This window comes from Trichosurus vulpecula, chromosome 6, assembly GCF_011100635.1.
Source record: "Trichosurus vulpecula isolate mTriVul1 chromosome 6, mTriVul1.pri, whole genome shotgun sequence".
NCBI classification, from domain to species: domain Eukaryota; kingdom Metazoa; phylum Chordata; class Mammalia; order Diprotodontia; family Phalangeridae; genus Trichosurus; species Trichosurus vulpecula.
The window spans coordinates 163600714-163622925 of NC_050578.1; the positions used below are offsets into that span (position 1 = coordinate 163600714).

General features: G+C 37.6%; 1 protein-coding gene across 1 annotated transcript in view; it reads left to right on the forward strand.

Moving 5' to 3' along the window:
- The window catches only part of KCTD8 (potassium channel tetramerization domain containing 8), a 310961-nt gene extending 290542 nt beyond the window's left edge, over nt 1–20419 (forward strand). The window contains exon 2 of the mRNA XM_036764121.1: nt 19287–20419. Coding sequence (XP_036620016.1) covers nt 19287–19747 — 461 coding nt within the window. The 3' untranslated portion in view covers nt 19748–20419. The remainder of the gene's footprint in view (nt 1–19286) is intronic.
- Nucleotides 20420–22212: the final 1793 nt, after the last annotated feature.

A 22212-nucleotide genomic window follows, 5' to 3' on the forward strand; every position in this document is an offset into this window, starting at 1 on the left:
AGCACACAGTAGATGCTATATAAATGCTTCTTGCTTTCTCTTCCCCCACTAAGTTCTGTGGATACATCTAAAACAGTGAACTACTCACTGCTATCAAGGTTTCTACATTCCAGTGCACAGATGGGGAGATACCAAATAGAGGGGAGTGATAGTCAGATAAATTAAATTTGTCCTGGGAAGGCACAGGTTAGTAAGTTATAGGTGAATTCATGATTGACATACCCTTTCCAGAAGCAACGATAGCAATACATCCAGGCAATGCTCCAGTACACATCAGTGATGGTAGTACAATGAATCCCTTCAATTACATGAGGCTGCCCTGTACTTGACTTTCTTATCCAAATATCAAATAATTCTGTTAAATCTTTTGTGATGTTAACAGCAAGGACACAACATAGATTATTTTTATATGAGCTACATAGGACTCAAAGGAAAGGATTCATTCATTTGAATCCTGTGCTCTTAGCACCACATGTAGAGTTATTGAAGATACATCATACTGACAGTATATTCTATTATGAATGCTGCTTAAATTACATCAGGTATTTTTTTTTACATTAGTGCTTTTTATATCAAAGCTATATCTTGTAATTGAGAAGAGTTTACCGGAAAATATTAAAGTGGAAGCTGTGCCCTGAAATAGGCATTATGATTGATCTATAGATAAAATGTTACCAATAAGATAAGGTCTTTTCATCTTGTAATAGCGCCATTACTATCATATCACAATTCTTCATATTCAATGCACAAGACTATAATATCAGCACAGGAGATTGATGTTACTACCACTGTTGAAATATTTGGTTTGGACTATAGTTCACTCTGTAGTGACACGAAAAGTTCAAGGCATCACAGCTCTGACAAGATTTGCTCATTATTTAATTAGGCACTGAAAGCTCTCAGCAGAAATTCCTGGACCTATGACAGAATCCTTTCTGATCAGGAGGCACACGTCATTCAAAGGGTCAGTGTGAAAGGTGCTACATAGTACAAATTTCATTTCGGTACTCTGCAAATGGCAGCCGATTTCAGCTCTGGAATCCACAGAGCCATGCACCCAGGGTTCCACTTTTCCCTGTTCATTTTCCTTTTTGTTCTCACTGCACACATTTAAGCTTTGTATAAAGATGCAGCCCAGGAGGTAGCCTGATATAGTGAAAAGATCACTGGATTTGGAGTCATTGAGACTGGATGTGAATCCAAGGTTTATTACTTGGCAACTGTAAGGAGTTGGGCGAATCATTTCACCTTTCTTGACATCAACTTCTTTTCTGTGAGATGGGGATTGAGGGGAGGATACAGCTAGGTCCCATTAGGGTAAAGTGGTGGCATTATTCAATTTTACATTTTATATTTCCATTGGACTGGAACCAATTATCATATTTTGCATAATTATAATTTCCAACAGTACTAACTCAAATACATAAGGCTACTTCATGAGATTCTTCATTTGCACTAATTGGGACCTAGTTGTATGTATAACAGTCACCTCCCAAGTATATTATAAAGATGGAATGAGATATTGGATATGGAGTACCTTATAAATAAGCACTATAAAACTGTGAGCAGTTATTGTAGATCAAATTTCAGAAAGACAATTTCTCTTAAATTCTACTTTTTGCTTAAGTAGTATTGATGTATTTAATGTAAATTGAAAATCACTTGATATAATAATAGAATCTCTGAGTGGGGAAGAACTGATGTATATGGCATCCCATCTGTTTTTTTAGCAGGCATCTCTTTTATAACATCTCAAGAAAGTGATCATCCAGTCTTTGCTTAAAGACCTCGAATGAAGTCAAATGAGGGAAGATTCACTATCTCCTAAAACAATTTCTTCTGCTTTTGGACTACTCTGTTAGGAGATTTTTAGTAACATCTAGCATAGATTTGCCTCTTCAATAACCACTGATTTTTTCCACACCTCCATCTGAGGAAAACAGAAAGCTAATCCTTTTTCATTTTTATAACTTTTAGGCACTCCAATTCAGCTATGTCAATGGTATATTGGAAAGAACTCTAGATCTGGAGTAAGAGAACAGACTCTGTCACTGGCTGTGGGAACCTGAAAAGAAATCCTTTCTTCTTTGGGCCATGGTTTCCTCATCAGTAAGATGGGGACATCGAACTAAATGAACTCTAAGGACTCCTCTCCAGTTCTTAGAATCTATGCTCCTTCCTAAGTCTTCTCTTCTCCAGAATAAACATATTTATTTCCTTCAAATGATCCTTATGGTCTTGATGTACTTTATCATCTCTGTCATCCTCTAGAATTTTTCTAAATCAGAGGTTCTTAATCCAGGGTCCATGAACTCCTTCTTTCCTTTCCTCCTTCCTTCCCTCCTTTTCCTCTCTCCTTCATTATTTCTCTCTCTTCCCTTTCTTCCTTTGTTAAAAACCATTTTGAGAACCACATGGCAATATAATTAATTTCTTTCACAATATATCTTTAATACATTTTAAGACATTTCTTTTTCTGAGACAGCATCCTTTGGCTTCCCAGACTTCCAAAGGTGAATATGACAAAGAAAAGGTTGAGTCTGTTCTAGACCATAAATATCCTCCTTTGAATGTGACATGTACAAATCATACAGTGCTCCAAATGTTATCTGATCAATGCAAAGTACAGAGGAAGCACCATTTCTTTTTGTTCTGAATCTTATTCTTAAAGTCATGCTCATTTTTTTGGATATCACATCATTATTTGCTCTTTGAGCTTGTAGGCCACTAAAATTTCTCAGTTTGCACATTTTAAGTTGAGTTTTTGGAACCCAAGCATAAGAAATTATATTTGTTCCTATTAGATTTCATCCTATCAGATTTGAGTTAATGTATTAACCTGTTAAGATCTTTATGAATCTTGATTCTGTTTTCCAGTGGCTTAGCTGCCCCTCACACAGTTCTGTTATCTGCAAATTTGGTAAGCATTTCATCTATGCCTTTATACAAGTGATTAATAAAAATGTTAAACTGTACTTGGCTAGGACACTTCACTGAAGATTACCTTCCAAGTTGACCTCAAATCAATAATTACTCATTTAACCATTCTGATATTATTGTATGTATCCCTGAAAAACACTTCTCACATGTGGGCTTCCCAAAAATAATACCTCTAGTTTGAGATATTATCAAATACATTCAGAACTATAGTTAGTTCATAATATGTTTTCCTCTTACTAGCCACTTAGGAGCCACATTACTTTAAAGAGGACATATTTAATAAAATAGCATAGCAAATAAAAAGATTCTCTCTCCATGCATACATGGATATACTCTCCCACATCACAAGTGGTAGAATATATGTGCACACACAAACACATACATACAGACCAATTCTGCCCCAGTCCACTAATCATACATAAAGGTTCACAAGCATGGAGGTCAAACCCTGTGGCCAGGGTATATGAATGTACAAGGCAACACACACACACACACACACACACACACACACGGTATTGTTGGGGCATGATTGTCGTCTTATGATGTCTTCCTGCCATTGTCTTTTGGGAATCCTGTCTCAGCAGTTTTGTAGATGCATCCCTTTGTGTATTGTTACTTCCTATAAGCCTCTGGCCTTCATCTCTTCAGTATCACCTGTTGGCCATAAAGGCTCAGTCTTCTAGAATGCAATAATGAACAGATGGTCTCAACAGAGGAAGGATGACAGTCCTTTTGGAGATAATGAGTCATTATACTCAACTCATGTATTGCCTTACCTCTCAAAGAAAAAGCTGCAAATGATGCTCCCAGACTAAGATTAACTCTTTGCTTTTAAATCCCTGTTTCTGGTACTGCATCTCAGTCCCTCGTCCCAGATGTCTATTTGACTTACTGTTAGAAATTCCTGAGATCCTCTCTGACTTTGTACAGAAATACATTTGAACCAGAACAAAGACATGCAGCAGAGGCAATGTCACTATTCTTAATCCCCCTGACCCTATGTCTTTTTTATGTATGCATTTCAACATTAAAACCCCTGTCTAGTTGCTACACACACACACAAAAACAATGAAAGTCTTTGTATAACATAAGGAGATGTGATGTAGATGATAATGTATGTAAATAGAAAATTTTTTTAAAAATTAACCAAAGGTGTATACACACACATTCTCTGATTAAATCTATCATTTTCCCCTTAACTTATCCTGACAGAACATATACTTGACAAAGCCATGTAGGCTATTTACCATCATCACCTTCTGTAGATGCTTAGCAGAAACCACTTTAATCAATAATTCCAGAATTTTGATGGGGTTTAAAGTTAAACTCACCAATCTATAGTTTGCAATCTCTTCCCTCTTTTGAAAATTGTAATGTTTACCTTTCTCTGGTCCCATGGCACTGATCTCATTCTTTACTCTCTCTTGGTTCAAACAGACTTCTCAGATGTATAGCTGATGGAATCAAAGAAAATAACATGATTTTCTACCCAATTATGGTTTGGGTCCAGGGCCTAGATATAGATCAGGACAACTGGAGATGGCCCAGGATGCAGTGGGAGACCTTGGCCTTTTTAAATAAGGTCTTTCCAAGTTCCCACTTTGCCTAAGGCAACACCTATTCAGCGATTAGACCTGTTTAAGAAGTGAGCCAAGAGATGGCCCCTTTAAAACAATAACAACAATAACCTCAAACTGGGAGGGAGAGACACTCAGGGTGATTTGTCACCTTTAAGGGAAACAATTACTATTTACATTCACTTTGAGCCTTCAGGGCCCCCAAAATAAACATTAAGTGGTGCTTGGGTGGGGACCTATCGTTGGACAATCAATGGGAGCTAGAGTGAATTGGGTTTCAGGCATGGTCTCTAAGGAAGAAATCTAGCCAATAAACCCCAGGATATCAAGGTAGGCTTCAGCCATCAAAATTTGCCTTCCTTAGGGCAGAGCACCCTCAGGTACTCTCCAGGTAGGGAGAGGAAGGAAGTGGGGGATTGCCCAACTGGAACTGGCCAATTGGGTCCCCTTTGGGCAGCTTGGACTACTCACAGGTTGTGGTTTGTCCTTTCTCCAAGAGGACCATGATGTCAGGAAGATGATGCCATGACTTGCAAGTAAATTGGATTACAGTGAGAGAGGGCTGTGCAAAGTCACCAGCCTTGCTTTCTCCTCCAGAACCATCTGGGTATATACACATGTAGAAAAAACTTGCCCAGATGAAGTCTTTGTATGACTGGACTATCGCTACTATGTATATGCAGATAGAGTAACTAAAGATGGAATTCAGACAATTTAGAGAAAGATCATTACAAAATTAATTAGTTTGGGGTACCATATTTTAAGAGAGATATCGACAAATGAGCTTGTATACACAGAGGGTTGACTGGGATGGTGAAGTTTTTAGGTAGCATGTCCTATGAGGAATGATTGAAGGAGGCAGAGATATTTAACCTGAAGCAGAGATGAATAAGATTTTCTATCTTCTTATATTTACAGAGCATCCATGTAGGATAAGGATTAGATTTATTCTATTAATCTCTAGGAGTGGAAGCAGGACAAATGGAGAGAAAAAATATTCAACAGTAGAGAATCTAAAAATACTATTATATTTTATGATAATATACTATGCAATGATAATATATAATTACATGACAGTAAGAATATTATTATCCCTACTTAGTAAATGAAAAACTGATTAAGTGACTTGTGTATGGTCACAGAACTATTAAGATTCAGAATCACATTTTGAATGTAGAAATCTTGACTCTGTGCCCTGTGCTCTGTGCTCCATACCACACAACAGTGAGTTACTAATGAATGAAGGTGTAAAAGCAGAGGCTAGACAATAGACAGCAGAAATCCCTTAGAAGGGATTCAGCACAGAGCAGAAGGGTGGAGCATTTACCTTCCAGGGTCCTTCTAATTTTAAGATTCTCTGATTCTGTTAGAGCCTGACCATCCTTCTATTCTCAAAGCTAATTAGTTTTAAGGGTACAGATTTCTGATGGAATGAGCCTTCTCCACCAAAATTAACCACAAAGTTTATTTATATTTTGTTTTTATTACAATGACACCATTACTTACCTCGCAGATGTACTCTTATAAATCACAAAAGCTGACTTTTGGAAAGTACAGTCCTGTGGGGCCTTAGTCAACTCATTTCCCTGCTCTGGATCTCAATTCCAAAATGATGATTTCCGAGGTCCATTTCAGGCTTTAAAGCATCTGATACTGTAATTTCTTAATGATCACTTGTAAAATGACAGTTCAATCTTATCTACATCAATTGGCACCTAATCTACAACTAATAGGCACCTCACTAGGATAATTGTCAGACAAAGCTGGGACCACTAGAAGGCCAAGCAGTGAAGATTCCTGAGTATTGGAAATGTCTTCTATTCTTCACTGCCACTCTCCTCTGTGAAACTGTTTCCCCACTCCCCATCCCCTGCTGTCTTTGCTGTCACTAGGCTTTAACTTTGGCCTCAGGCAGTTGTTTGATATTTTATAATAGGCCCAGACAATTTACTGCCAGCATGTTTTTATGTTAGTATAAATTTGTTCTATATAGCATATCATAATGGCCCCTCCACCTCCGTATTTACAAAGTACTCTTCCCTCCAGAGACACTCTGCATGTTCAGACAACATCTCATTAATCCTCACCAAACACCATCTAGATATTGGTATCAACATTTTATAGATGGGGAATAAGCAATCCTAAATTTGTACTCATGAACTTGAAAGCAGAATAAATCATTATGTTCCCATGACAAATATGCCTCAAAATAAGAAGGGTGCTTTGAGATGGTGAATCCTTTTACAAATGATGAAAAAAATCCAAATCATACTAATAATGGAAATAAGTGGTAAATTCAAAACCATAGGAATGAGAAAATGGAGAGAGACATTTAAGATGCAGCACTGGTTTCCCATAAGACTGAAGACTTGGTCATATACAACATGAAAAATGTCCAAGAGGTTTGATCATGTTGCAATAAGGCCCATCTGCAATGCTCAGAAATCATTTGAAGTATTTTTTTATTTGATGCCAAACACATTTGTTGTATTCTAGTAGTTTCTGAGAGTATAAATGGATACCTGATGATTTATTTCAGAGATGTTTAGTTGGATTCATCAGGCACCATGATATATAGGGGAGATAGGATTAACTTAAGAAATAGGTTTTCTTCTCCTCACATGTAGGCACAAGGTATCCTTTTCTTCCTCTAAAGAGTGGAGTATGATGTAGTGGATAGTATACTGAACTTGGAACCAGAAGACCTTGGGAGAAAGTCAAGACCTGGAATTTTAGACACATAAGAAGAGAATTGACAGGAGACATAAAGTGATTTAACTTGCTCGAACCCAGGCCTTCCCAACTCTAAGACCTAGCCTCAGATACTTACTAGGTGCATGACTATGAGCAAGCCACTCCTCTCAGCCTCAGTTTCCCCATTTGTTTTGTGAACAATGATAGGCACCTAACTCACTGAGTTGTTGTGAAGACAAAATATTATGAGGACAGTATATTAAAACATCTTGAGATGCTCAGTAAATCAACTACTTTTATTAGTAAAGCCTGAAATGAGGGTCAAGTGGAACTCATTCAATAGGAATGATTTTCAGAGGCAGCTTCAAGAAGGAGATAAATGGCCACATCCTTACTACTCATCCTCTCTCCCTTCCTTGTCACTTTCTGATACTGGCTCTGCCGGAGATAAATTCACCCGTTTGGATTGTGGGCATTAGCTATGACTGCCTTCATCTTTCTAGACACAGGAAAAAGAAAAATCTGCTCCCTTGGCATTGTGCTAATTCCCAAAGTGGTTAGATATGCTTTTGTCAGTTGTATTATTCATCCCTTTCAACTTTTGAAATATCCTTTTTTCCTCAATGACTCTTTACCCCAAGCCCTCCTATTTTCCCCTTGTTTTGAAATTTCTATGTAATATGACATGCAGATTATTCCATCCTTTTTATCTGGAATAGAGCCTCACCATAGTTCTGTCATAGTTCTCTTTGGTGTTTTAAATTGTCTTTAAGCTAACAACAAATATTAATGTAGTAATAAATGTGATCTTCAGTTTGCCAAGTTGGGTACTGAAGAGAAGGAGATGAGCAGTAGAAGGTATAACATCCTGTCTTTCCTCCAGAAGCTTACAATTTAGTTGGAGAGATAAGACCTCACCACCTCATTCTACTCTTAGTAAATCCATTCCATTCAGTAAAAATTATTAAGTACTTCCTATGTATAGTGTGGTCAGAGTTATGGAAATATTAGGTAAGATAGAGACACCCACATAGTATTTATCTTGTAGTAATATGATATGACATAGATAAAAATGATTTTGGGGAAGAAGGGAGGAAATCAGAACCAAAATCCCAGTGTGCAAACTCCCTCCACTAATGAACATCAGAAATTCTTCTGTAGTTTATAGAGCTGAAGAGTTGATCAGAGTCACAGAGTGATTAAGTTACTTGCCCCAGTCACAAAACTCATGAGTCAACGACTAGCTACAAGACCATCCCTTTACCTACCATGGCTTATTGCCTCTTTACCAAAATAAATAAAGATAATACTTGATGAATGCATGTGAGATATTTAAGCAGTCTTGTTTGAGGTCCAGTGGTATTACAGGGTAGTAAATATGGAGGAGGGAAGTCTTTCTAGAAAAGGCAGAAAAAATTAAATGGGCAGAAATGAGATCCTTGGTGTTCTGGCCATAGTGAACCATAGAGAGGAAAGAAAGCATGGGCCATGGGTTTCAAGCATTTCTGTTCAGCTCCAGTTCAGAGCTTATGGAGAGAAGGATCATTATAGCATCACTGAATCTGTGATTGAGAATGGGTTTTGGAGAACAAGCACCCTAACCTGTACAGAAATCCCTTTGATAATGTACTCAACAAGTAGTCCCTTCTGGGTGGGGAATGCATGATGTGAGATTAAAAATAGAAATATAGAACAGCACCACATTGTAGGAGTATTGGATTCCAGACCAAGTTGTCTTAATTTTATTCAGTGAGAACTATTTCAAGGTTTTGAACAGAGAAATGAAATGATCAGATCTATACTATATATATATATATATATATATATATATATATATATATATATATATATATATATATATATATATATATATATATATATTATTTAGGCAGGGTGCTCTATGAAAAAATCACAGAGATAGAAAGCCCTAATAGGGAACTTTTCTAATAGTTCATGTCAGGGGTAGGGAACCTGTGTCCTTGAGGCCAAATGTGGCCCTCTAGGTCCTAAATTTGGCTTCAGTCAAAGGGCTGCACTTGAGGTCCTAGAGGGCCACACGTGGCCTTGAAGCCATAGGTTCCCCACCCCTGGTCCTGATAAACTATAATAAAGTAACAACTGTGGGAATAAAGAATAGATAATAGATGTGAGAGAGAATCGGGAGAAAGTATAGAAGGATCTGGTGCCTAATATGTTGCAAGAGGTAAAGAAGAGGGAAGAGTCAAAGAGAACGCTTTTTCATGCATGGAAGACTTGGTGAATGGGGTACCACTGATAGAAAAGACAAGTCTGTCTCCTCAGTATCTTTCATCCCTATTTTCTCTTTTTTCCACTTCTACTACCTATACTTATTATCTGTTTAGGCTTTTGTAGTAGCTTCCTGCTTCCCCTATCTCTTTCCTCTAAACCAAGTCTTCCTTATGCACAGATCTCATTATGTTACTGCTATAAATCCTAGAATGGCTACCAGTTGTCTGGTGAACAGTATTCGAATTCCTTAGTGTAGCATTTTATGTCTTTAAAAATCTTCATATCACCTTTTATTTTGGATTTTCTTTTTAAAAAAAAGTTGTATTGATATCTTTTTATCATGTCACAATCAAGTATCCTTCCCCCAGCATTCAGAATCCACCCTTGCAAACAAATCCAACCAACACAGAAACCTGTCTGCATCTGCCACATTTGACCCCCACATTTCATTTGACTCCAAGCTCTTTGAGGATAGGTACTAGTTTTGTCTTTCTTTGTATCCTCAGCACAGTGCCTGTCACATTATAGGCCTTTAGCAAATGCTTGTTGACTTCACTAGAGGTGAAAGAAGTGTCACTCATCCTAATATCATCTATCCTCTGGAATTTGTCACTAATGTGAGCTCAGTTGCAATTTTTAATTGTTGTCATTTGTATTCCAATAATTGCAAATGCTGTAGTCCTGTTTCTATTTTCTTCAGTTTTCATCATTTCATACAGATACTTATGTTTCTCTGAATCCTTCAAAAATTGTTCAACTGTTCCCCAATCACAAACTTTCATGGTTTTTTTTGCTACCACAAAAGTGCTGCTATGAATTTTTTTGTTTGGTCTATTTTTTTTTAGTCATTGACTTCCTTGTACTATATTCCCAGTAGGGAATTGTTGGGTCAAAGGGCATGAACAGTCTAGTAACTTTTCTTGCAGGATTCCAAATTGTTTTCCAAAATAGTTGAAAAAAATCCTTAATTACACCAATAGTACATTAATGTGTTACTCTGTCTATCCATTATTTTTTCATACTCTTTACCTTTATCTACTCTACACTACAGTCAAACTGAATTACTCACTATCTCGACCATATTTTCCTACTTCCATATCTTTACTCATACTTGGAATGTTCATTTTCTCATCTCTGCCTGTTGAATTCCTACTGACCCTCTAAATTCCAACACTTTTTTTAGGGGGGAAGGCTGGGCAATTGGGGTTAAGTGACTTGCCCAAGGTCACACAGCTAGTAAGTGTATCAAGTGTCTGAGGCTGGACTTGAAATCAGGTCCTCCTGACTCCAGGGCCGGTGCTGTACTGCGCCACCTAGCTGCCCCCCAACTCTTATATAATCTGCTCCATGAAGTATTCCCTGTTTTTCCCAACCATTAATGACCTACTCACTTAGAACATCTTTCATAAGCCTTCATCATTTATGACTTTATGTTATGGCTGTTGTGGTTTTGTCTTTTATCCTTCTTAGACTATAAGCTCTAGATGGACCAGGACCATATATTGTCTAACATTTCTCTCTTTCCTGGCACAAATTTTCTAAGTTGAATTGTCTAAATTATAAGGTGATGAGAATTATTTTGATCCATGCTTTGTGGAGTCACCTGAACAGATTACCTAAGAAAAGATATGGCAGTGAATGCCAAATGAGTGGTACAGACAATTTGTGCCCTGGCATTTCAGAGGAGGGAGAGATTAACTTATTGCTGATCAGGGATGGCCTCACAGAGGAGATAGCATCTGATAACGAGCAGCTTCTAGCACAGCAAGAAAATGATTGTGGACTATCCTGTGGACACAGTGAAAAAAAAATGCCAATATATATTAGGAATCAATGAGCAGAAGAGAAATTGTGATTATGAGAACATTTTCACTTCTCAAACCATATTTCAAAAAATCAGAAATCCTCTTCAAGAATCCTGTCAGTGAAGATGAAAAAAGGCAGCATGGATGAGCTTAGTATTTTCTCACCTGAGTACCTGAAAAGAATGGCATAGGGTGAGAAGTTTTGGAGAGACTACCATCTGCCCCAGGTGGGAGGAGTATCCAGCATTGATGAGATTTTGGTTCCAAATGTTAAAGTGCTTATTATAAAAATTCTCTTTTATAGGTTCCAACTTAAATTTCACTGTCCTTTCCCAAAAACGAAAGACAGCCTCATGCATATGATCATAGATACAGGCTCACAAGGGATATTTGAAGTCATCTAGTTCAACACCTTATTTTACAAAGGAGAGGAAGGTTGTGACTTACTCAACATTACATGGGGAGCAAGAGGCACAGCCAGAATTCAAATCTGGATCTTTGGACTCCATTGTTCTTTTCACTGTATCACACTGCCTCAAAACTGCCATTTAATATTGGTGTTTTACTGATTGGGAATGTAGAAGACCTTAATATCCACCTACCCTTAATCCCCACCCCAGACACGCAAAATTCTATCTGATAATTTTTTTTTGCTTTTTTTTGAGATAAGCCACTTATTAGTTAGAGACATGTGGTTCTAATCTTTAAGATAGATTGGTTCATTCAATTCAAGCACCACATAACCATTCACACACCATTGAGTTTAGCACTATTAAAGGGTAATCTCCCTTCTGGGAATTGTGTCTATTGCAGCCACATTATCCACATAGAGTCTTTTTATCATCACTAGGCAGGTAAGGAGATTAAAATAAAAGGTTTTGTCAAGTGTGCAGTTGCACAAAGAGGCTTCATTTGGAAATGACCCTGTATTATAGTCCAAAATAAGCAAGCATGCAAATAAACAGGTCTGTACAGGGTAACACCAGTTAAAAGGATCACATGTTGCTTTAGAAGGCATTATGCATATTGATAAGGTAGGGATCTGCTTCTCCCTGCCTAAATGATCCAGGGGAAGGGGGAAGGTAGAGTGGAGGGCTTTTTGTCTTTTTTATTGGAGTATAATAAAACCTAATGGAATAAATCTAGAATCATATCTTGCCCAGCTTTTATAATCCCTTGTCCATTTTTAAGATACTCTCCATTTCCTTTATTTTCTCTAGTGTAATGCGTTTATTATTGCTTTTAATCTGTAAATTTTTGTAGCTCAAAATGGGAGAAAATGTTATTTCTTTTTTTTCTTCTGTAAGTCTCTTTACTCAGAAATAAAATGTCGATTGTTTATCCCTGTTGAATCTACATACTATGATATGGCTTTGGCTCAGGCAATGGTTACACTCAATACAAAGGGTCTTATCCATCTTCAACTGACAATGCATACATCATATCTTACCTGGTTAATTGTAAGCTGCTGAAAAGGAGTTTTGCTTTGTTTTCTTATAACCAGTGCCCCCTACAGTATCTGATATCTGGCAGGTGCTTAACAAATGTGGAAAAACAGTTTTTAAAATAGTTGATGTTTTGAATTCTATCATTGTATTTTCATGCTCTGGAGTTCTAACTACTGTTGAGGTTTCAGAGAAAGCTGAAGGTATAGTCATACACTGAGTATGTCTGTCTGGTTTAAGGGAAAGAACATAGGGTCTATAACCATGTCTATACCAAATGTCTCCCAGTTTTTGTGAGGAAGGGCTACTTTTCATTGCCTCAGAGACTTTCAGTCAAAATAGGAGGGTGGGAAAGATCATTGGCAGCTTTCTTTTTTTATTGGAATCCCAGTCAAACCCAGGGGAGGGAAGTGTGCCATCAGCCACCAATTTAAACATTTCCCAGGTAAAGTTTCCAAAATCTATGAGATCTAAGGCTGTTGTTTGGGAACCCTGTTCTACCCAACTGAATATCCAGGATAAAAACTGAAAAATGCAATAATTAAAATATTTCCAAATATTTAAATAATGGCTGTAACTAAAATAGAGAAATAACCATATCTAGTGGTTGGTATTTATGACTAAAATCTGATATCTATAATTTGCTGTGAAATTTTGGGGCAAGTCATTTAGCATCTTTAACAGTTCAATGGTGTGTGTGGGGGGGGGGGGAGAGAAAGAGAGAATGATGCCCACTAGCCCAGTAGAGATGTTGATGAGTCCTCCAAATCACTTTCTTTCTTGACCAGGCCAGATTGGTGTTCTGCCCAAAGAAAAAGCCATTGCTCTTGAGAAAGTCATTGCTTTGTCTATTAGCTTCTATTACTGTTTGAAGAACATGGGGGAAAAGGTTCTGACACTCTTCCTGTTCGTGAATATGAAGAGATTTGTTTTATTTCAATTATTATTCATATTACACTTAAGGCGATTAGAGTACTTTTGGACCATTGAAGGGAATGATGTAAAACATTCAGATTTAAATCATTCCTGGAAGCCTGCAATTAGCAGACAGACACCCACAAATAAATTAGATAACTGAAGTGGGTCATTATTCCCTTTGAATTAGTTTATTTTCCCTGTCATAAATGGCATATATCTCTGCCTTACCCATTGCTACTTACTCTTTACCCCAACTAAAGTAATGAAAACAATTATAGGAATAATATCACATTTAAAATCAATACTTATCAGAGAGAATGAATGATGGATTAGATAAAGGACTAGCTTCTGAGTTAGGATAATCTGGGGCCACATCTTCCTTCTGACACATAGTAGCCATGTGACCCATGCCAAATTACTTAACCTCTCAATGTCCCCAAGAAAAATTCTCATACTCTCAAACTGCAGCACAATCTGAAATTTCATAGAGAAAATTTTCTCATCTAGAGGTACCTGCATTGATGAAACTGGAGGTCTGAGCCAAATATAAATTTAGAGAATCTTACAGAATTTAATTAAAATTATGTTAATATCCTTTAAAAAACTGGATTCTTACTGAGAATTAATCCATTGGTATCTCGATAATATAGTTCAGACAAAATAGGGTTAACCTTTTTTTGTCATAAAGTATATCAATATATACATAGGTCTTCTGACACTGAGGTTTTACATCTGTTATATGCTCTTCCTTCTTGAGGGCAACTTCATAAACAGTGCATGACTGGAGAGTTTAGGAATTATAAACTCTTCAAGAGAGCCAATTTTAATGATTTTATTTCTTGTCACAAGATCATAGCACACTTAAAAGTGATAACAATTTTAAAATATCTTCTGTTCTTTCACAACTGTCAAAGTCTGGAAAGGATATTATAATATGTTAATCTTTTATTTAAGGATCCTCTGTTACCTGGAACAAATCACTTAACTTTCTTGACTCCCTCAGGTTCTTCCTTTAAAACAGGAGAGCCCTAGACTAGATCACGAAGGTCCTTTCTAGCTCTAAATCTTTGATCCTAAGTGCGGAGTCACACCCAGACTCCCCCCTCTCTGTCCTTCATTGTTGACAGGATAAACTTTAACCAGATGTTCTCCATGATGGCTTTCCTCTCACTCCAGATGGAAATGGAGCCTCCCTTTCTTGTGGTCCTGTAGCATTGTACATTTTTTCGTGTGATAGTTATATGTGTTTATATCCTCATAGCTCTAAAATCATGCCAGTGTTATGGAAAGCTGGATTTGGGTTGAAATTCTGACTGTACAACTCATTGTCTCTGTGACCTTAGAGAAGAAAATACTCTCTGGGTCTCAGTATCTTCACCTGTAAAATAAGGAAATTGGACTGCATGACCCATCTAGCTTTAGGTCTAAGATCCTTGTACACATAAAGGGTGCTAAATACACATTTGTTCAATGACAATGCTGACAAAAAATTCTGTGCTGCCTCTAATTTCCTATTTATTTTTCCTTTCCCTCCATAGGTATTCTCTTTCATTACACTTTATGAGATATCTGGTATACTTACTAATAACATCCTCACATTTGATCAGGACAAAATCTTGCATCAGTTGCTTATGCTCCAGCAGTAATTATTTTCCAATTAATGTGTTGCTTCTCCCAAGCATTTATTTTAAACCATTTATCTCCAATGCGAAGAAAAGATATTGTCTGCTGTCAAGGGAAGTTCTGACTCAGCAGATGGAATGATGTGGAAGAAATAGGAGGTGTCACATGCTGAAAAATCACCTCCTGCCCAAGGCTTGTCCTGAAATTAAAGTTGTCATAATTAAAGCAGTGCATCTCAAAATTACCTACAGGGACCACTAGAAGTACTCAAGACATTTTTGAGGATTTTCAAGGTCAATTTTTTTATAATATTAAGGCATTTTAATTTATAATAGGTAAATATTGATAGAATCCACATAATCAAAAGCTATTTGGATGGTCCTTAATTATTTTAAGATTGTAAAGAAGTTGTTGTTGTACAGTCGTTTTCAGTCTTATCTTACTCTTCATGGCCTCATTTGGGGTTTTCTTGGCTAAGATACTGGAATGGTTTTGCCACTTCCTTCTCCAGCTCCTTTTATAGATGAAGAAACTGAAGAAAAAGTGGCTTGTAGCTAAACAATTTGCCCAGGGTCATACAGCTAGTAAGTGTCTGAACTCAGGAGGTTGAGTCTTCTTGACTTTAGGCCCTAGTTGGTTGGTTGTTGTCCTTTGTTCTTGAAGAGGACCGAAATGACATCCCTATGTTACAGTCAAGTTACAGCGTGTCCACCTGTGGCTGAGCACACCAATACAAGGCACAAATAGTCCACATGGACATTTAGGGTGGACTCTCTAAGTTTGTGCATCTTGCCTTTCTTTTGAGCTACTTGAATTCTGTTTTGCTCATAGAACACAGCACTTTCTCTGATGAGGGCATGCCACAGTGGGGGGGCAGGTGTCCTGTGCCAGTGTCTCCCATATCACAATCAATTCCAATGTTTTTAAGAGAGACCTTGAGAGTGTCCTTCTATTGCTTTTTCTGGCTGCCATGTGAGCCCTTGCCCTGTGTGAGTTCTTCATAAAATTGTCTTTTTGGCAAGTGTATGTTCAGCATTTGAACAATGTGGCCAGCCCATTGGAGTTGCTCTCTCTGCAGTAGAGTACGTAAAAATGATAAAATGGTGTGGGTGATCTTTTGATTCATGCATAAGATAGATTTAAGTGAGCCAGAGTTGCATGAAGTCATCAGCCTCACTCTTACTGACAGAGTCCAATGATGGTTGATGGCTAGAGATGTGTTGGATGACCTCGGCAACTTTGATGTCTAACCAAGCTCTAAGCACTCTGTAGCACCTGCTTCTGCTGCCTTCATGGCCATTGAAACAGATTGTTCTCATCCACCCATTCCACCAGGGGAAGTCTTCACATGCTTGGGGCAGACACCCCTCTAACTCACCAACAGGTCTGAGACTCCTTGGTTACCCTCAACCTGGTTTAGCCTGCCTGCTAATAGGGTTTACCAGGGTGTGGCCTCTGTGCATGCTATAGCTTTTTGAGCAAGAAGTGATAGGTGGATCAGGTGGACACCAAAGGTGGAAAGCAGCCCTCACACCAGAGGTACAAGTCTTCCCTGAACACACCTCACACCCCACTCCAGGCCCAGCACTCCACCCACTGTACCACATAGCTGCTGAGACCAAAAGGTCTGAGGAAACACTGGAATAAGAACTAGGAGAACTAGGTTTTAGTGACCCTCTTGCCATGATTCTGATAGATGATTTGAGGAAAATCCTTTTTTCCCCTCTGGATATCAGTTTTCTAATATATAATATGAAGATGTTGAATTAAATGATCTCTAAGGTCTTTTAAAATTTAATAGTCTAAGTATAGCTGTATTGGGGACAAAGAGGAGGGAAAATCTGCCATCTCCTATCTCTCTCTCCAACTATCAAATTCCTTTGCTTTCCTCTGTGGTTGATGGAGGGAAGATATCCAGATGTGGCTGCTAGCTAGCTCTGGTAAAGCTGACCCTCAGTCTACATTGTCACAGCATGGTCTGTACCTTTCCCTACTTGTAAACATCTAAGCATCCTTCAAGATATAGCTCACAGCCAACCTTTTTTGTTATATTCCTTCTTTGACAACCCCATGCAGGTACCTTTTCTTTTTTTTTTAATGTGTACATATTCTTTCCTTCAAATCAGTGCCTTGACAGTACAGTCAATGTTTTAAACAAAATAGGTGTTCAATAAATACTTGGTTCAATTTGATCTGTGAGGCTGTGTGGGGTAGAAGAAACCTAAGCAGGGCAGTGATATATGAGTGCTAGAAAAGATAAGAATAAAGATGAGTTGCATTTCCTTGAGTTATGACATTCTTATCCCAGCAGGAAATTAGAGTAGAAGCCAGAGAAATATTCAAAAGGAATTTCATCTATTCTACATCTTTTCCTTTATGCTCCATTTACAAGGGAATGTGTATGACTAGCTATGACTCATCACTTAACCTTAATCACCATCAAATGGACCAGGGAATACCCAAAGTGAATCAAATTCTGTGACCCTAAGCAAGTCACTTAACCCCTTTTGGGCATCAATATCTTCATCTTTAAATGAAGGCGTTAAATTAGATGAAATCTAAGGTCCCTTCCAGTTCTTAAACTATCTCAAGTAGACATCAGGAATACTGGAATAAAGGATATCCTTGATGGTAATCATGTTAATAGGGGGCTAAACATTCTAGGAAAATCTCAGAGAAGGATCTTAACAAGCCCTACATTAAATAAGTAGCAGATTTACCTGACTACAATACTTATTTTATTTAAACATTGTTCTCCTCTCATCAGATTTCACATTAGTTTGCACATGTAGTATGAAATTCCTTTCACAATTTAAAATAGAGTGGCTTTTTTTCTCAAACTTCCCAATACTTCAAGAATCTAGACTTCCTTTCTTGTAGACAGCCCCTCCACCAACCCAGATTACAACTCTGGTATTATCTCATATTTTATCTTCAAGACTGAGAAATACATCCTATTACCAATATGTTGATGGGTTTCTACAAACATAGCTAGCCTAGTCTTCCAGAAACAATGAAATGCCATGCAGCAAAGATTTACTGAGTTTCTATTCCTACAGAATCTATTTTTTACTGAGATGTGGTATGTGTGTGTGTGTATACATATGCACACATATTTGTATGTATGTGTACGTAATATAAATTGCCATTATACCAGCTTAAGATTTGTTTCAGTCAGCTTGAAATCGGAAAAGCAGAAATGCAAGGGGACTGAAGCTTCTGAGTAATTGATTAGGTTTCTGTTCACCAAAGTGCTTACTAGAGTTTTGTGTAATTTCTGGGGTCTGAAGAACATATTCTAAATCCTATAATGAAGTCAACTCTTGTAAGATATGTGTCCTACTGGAAATAAACTGTCTCTTTTAAATAATTATCTTGGCAACTTTCTTAAAATTTGCCTAATCAGTAATTTAGCTCAAAAGATAAGTATTGTATTTCAAAGAAGTGGGGTATTTCATTCTATACCTCTTCACTGTACAATTTGGCTTCAAAAAAGAACCATCTTTTTCACTACTTTCATCACTCTCTCCAAGGAAATAGGCAGGAAACAAGATTAAGTGACTAGATATAAGATTTAAAGCCATCTCCTCCCTAGAAGCATATATAATGCTATTGTACCCCTGGGCCTCCAAGAATACTGCCACTTTGTAAAATGACAGCAATAGCCCTAGGCTTGTTTCCCTGGCAGCAAAATGTAGACAGGATAGGTATCTACTAACAGTAGTTAGGGAAAACAACAACAGCTTAATTAAGTGCTTTATGATAGGCAACCAGGACTAGAAGTGATAATAATCCTGTTTTCAGTGATCCTTGCTAGATTATCACCAAAATAGCTCATTAAACATGACTAAAGGCCTTTCTGGTACAGAAAAACTGTCAACATTCTGCAGGTTTCATTGGAGGTTTGAATTTTGTAGATTTATTTCCCCAACAGCAAAGATTTACCTGAGATTAAAGATAAATCTAGAGGACACGTGGCTTATATTCAGTCTAACCATCCCCCTATTTGTTTTCTTTCCCATTTCTCCTTTTAGGACCACCCCAGAAAACAGTGTCACCCAAGCAAGAACACGAAGATAGGAAGCAGGATAAAGTCACAGACAAAGGAAGTGAAAGTGGGACTTCCTGTAATGAGCTCTCCACTTCCAGTTGTGATAGCCACTCAGAAGCTAGCACCCCACAAGACAACCCAGCTAATGCCCAGCAGGCAGCAGCCCACCAACCAAATACTTTGACATTGGATCGTCCCTCAAAAAAGGCACCTGTACAGTGGATGCCACCACCAGACAAACGCAGGAACAGTGAACTCTTTCAGACACTAATTAGCAAGTCTCGTGAAACCAATCTTTCTAAAAAGAAAGTGTGTGAGAAGTTGAGTGTGGAAGAAGAGATGAAAAAATGCATTCAGGATTTTAAAAAAATCCACATTCCAGATTATTTTCCAGAACGCAAACGCCAGTGGCAATCTGAACTGCTACAGAAGTATGGATTATAGTAATTGTCTGCTTCACAAAATATTTCAAGTAATATCCAATGTTGATTCAATTACCAGTACCTGACTGATGTCCTCCTTATGGTCTGTTCTGCAGTTGGTGTGGTCCTTGCTGCTCCTCTTTCCGTAAACAGTAGATGGTGGACAGTACCTGGTTTTGTTTTGTTTTTTTCTAAAAAATGAAAAAAATACCCACAAATGAAACAAACACAAATACAAAATGAAAAATGATGTGTCTGATCTGAAGCAGTTTGTAAGCGTGAAGTAGAAATATGCATGATCCAGAATCTTGGAATCTTGATTTTTCAAGCTGTAGTCAACCGGACATCTTGTCATTTTGTAGTCCATCAAACACCAGTCATCCTACCACTCCATGTTATGTCACCAATAAACATGACTTAATATGGATGAAGCAACATGAAGTATAAAAATATTAGAAGATGGTTATAGAACCCAGTCCCCAACTGTCTCACTGTTAATGCAATAAAGCAAATCTCTCTTTTGCATGAGCACAATGTTAAAATTAAGTTACACACAAAAAATGAAAGACCGGTAGGTTGCTTGGATGAATATTTACTTCAGGCCAGCCTGATATACTTAAGATGTGTTGGGGATTGAATTTATTTGTTCCAGATGTGTGATTTTCCTGTGTGTATGGTGTTCTCTGTGTAAAGATGGTGTAAATATGCCTTATACTGTTTTATTATGGCACCAACATTCATCTATTAGTGCTCGTCAGGATTACTTCTGTGAAATGCAAATGGTGCAGCAGGTTGTGAAAATTGGTCTGATGGTATTCTGAAAGTTCCTGTTTATCGTGTTAGTCAACAAAATTGGACAAATGGAAAAAAAAAGATCTTAACGTGTTTATTAAAAAGGAACATGTGATAGAATGATTTGACGTCCACGGCCTCATCTTTATAATTAGCCAATTGCTAAATTATTTCTAATTCATTTCTCAAACTAAACCAATATGGACAAACAGAGCTAGAACTTTCTATGTCTGGGGCAAGACTCATAACGCATGACCCAGGCAAGCAGCATGGAAAGCACCCTCAAATCAACTTTCTATGACAAGTTCAGTTGATTATGGTGAGAGGCACCCACCCTGGGGCATCAGCCTTAAAAGGCTAAATTGACAGGAGACAGAGCTCAGCTGGGGGATTGCAATCAAGGATGGAGGGAAGGTCTATTTGGGAGATTCCTATTTTAAAGAATTACTCTTGCCAACTAGGTACTAAACTTAGTCTGCCAAAAGAATGTAACTGCTATGAACACCCCCTAAATGTAATGCCTTAGGGTAGGCCTGCATAACCTGTGGTCCACGGGCTGCTTGCTGCATGCCAAAGGATTTCAGGCAGCCTGTGAAAAATGCAGAAGATATATTCTGCTACATTTTTTGTGGGCCAGAAATCCTTTGGTATGCCTGCAGGACTCTTATGGCCCACCGGCCGCAGGTTGTGCAGGCCTGCCTTAGGTTTGAACCCAAGTTGCTCCAAATGTTAGGATTCTGTAGATACATTCTATTAGAGATTAATCAGAGGTCAAAATGGAGATTCAGGTATAGACAGAGAGTATCTATCTTTGATTTAACTAGATCATAGCTCATAATTACAACAAAATAAAAGCTCATTGGAAAATGCACTGAAAGTTTAATTGATCTGGCAAAATTATCAAAAGTGGCTATAGAAAGCTTTGGGCAGCTAGGTGGCTCAGTGGATAGGCCTGAGATCCCATCCAGTCGCAGAGACTCACTAGCTGTATGAATTTGGGCAATTTACTTAACCTCTATTTGCCTTAATCTACTAGGGGAGGAAATGGCAAACCACTCCAGTACCTTTGCCGAGAACACCCCGTATGGAGTCACGAAGAATTGTTCACAACAACTCTTATAAATCACTAATCTAGAAATCAATTGACAACCAAAAGTCAGGATGAATAGGCTGTTTCTTTATAATCACACATAAAATATGGCCTTGATTTATCAGTGGTGATTCACATATTAAAATGCTCTTCTATTCATATTGCTACTAAAAATCTTGAAAGAAGCAGGCTAGAGAATAAGTATGGGAGAGTAAGAATATTTTTTCAAGAAATATATTAATATCCTGCGTGGGTAGTAGATATAACTTTGAGTGGCAATTGTGATAAGTTACTTTTTCAGAATAATACAATGAAATAGAAAAATAGAGAGGTAAATTACATAACTCATTCAAATGCAGAGAGAAAAAATCTATAATATGTTTTCAATGTCTATTTTTTAATGTCATGCCATTAAAACATATAATTTTTATATAGAGGAGGTATCTAGTCCAATCTAAGCCAACTAGAGCTCAGAAGGAATAATTTGCATCAAGAAATTGACAGATCTGGGGAATAAAGCCAGGTCTTTTGATTTCCATTCCAGTGTTCACCAAGGCATTGTTTCTTATCTGATATTCCTTTATATTGGATTCTACAAACCTGCT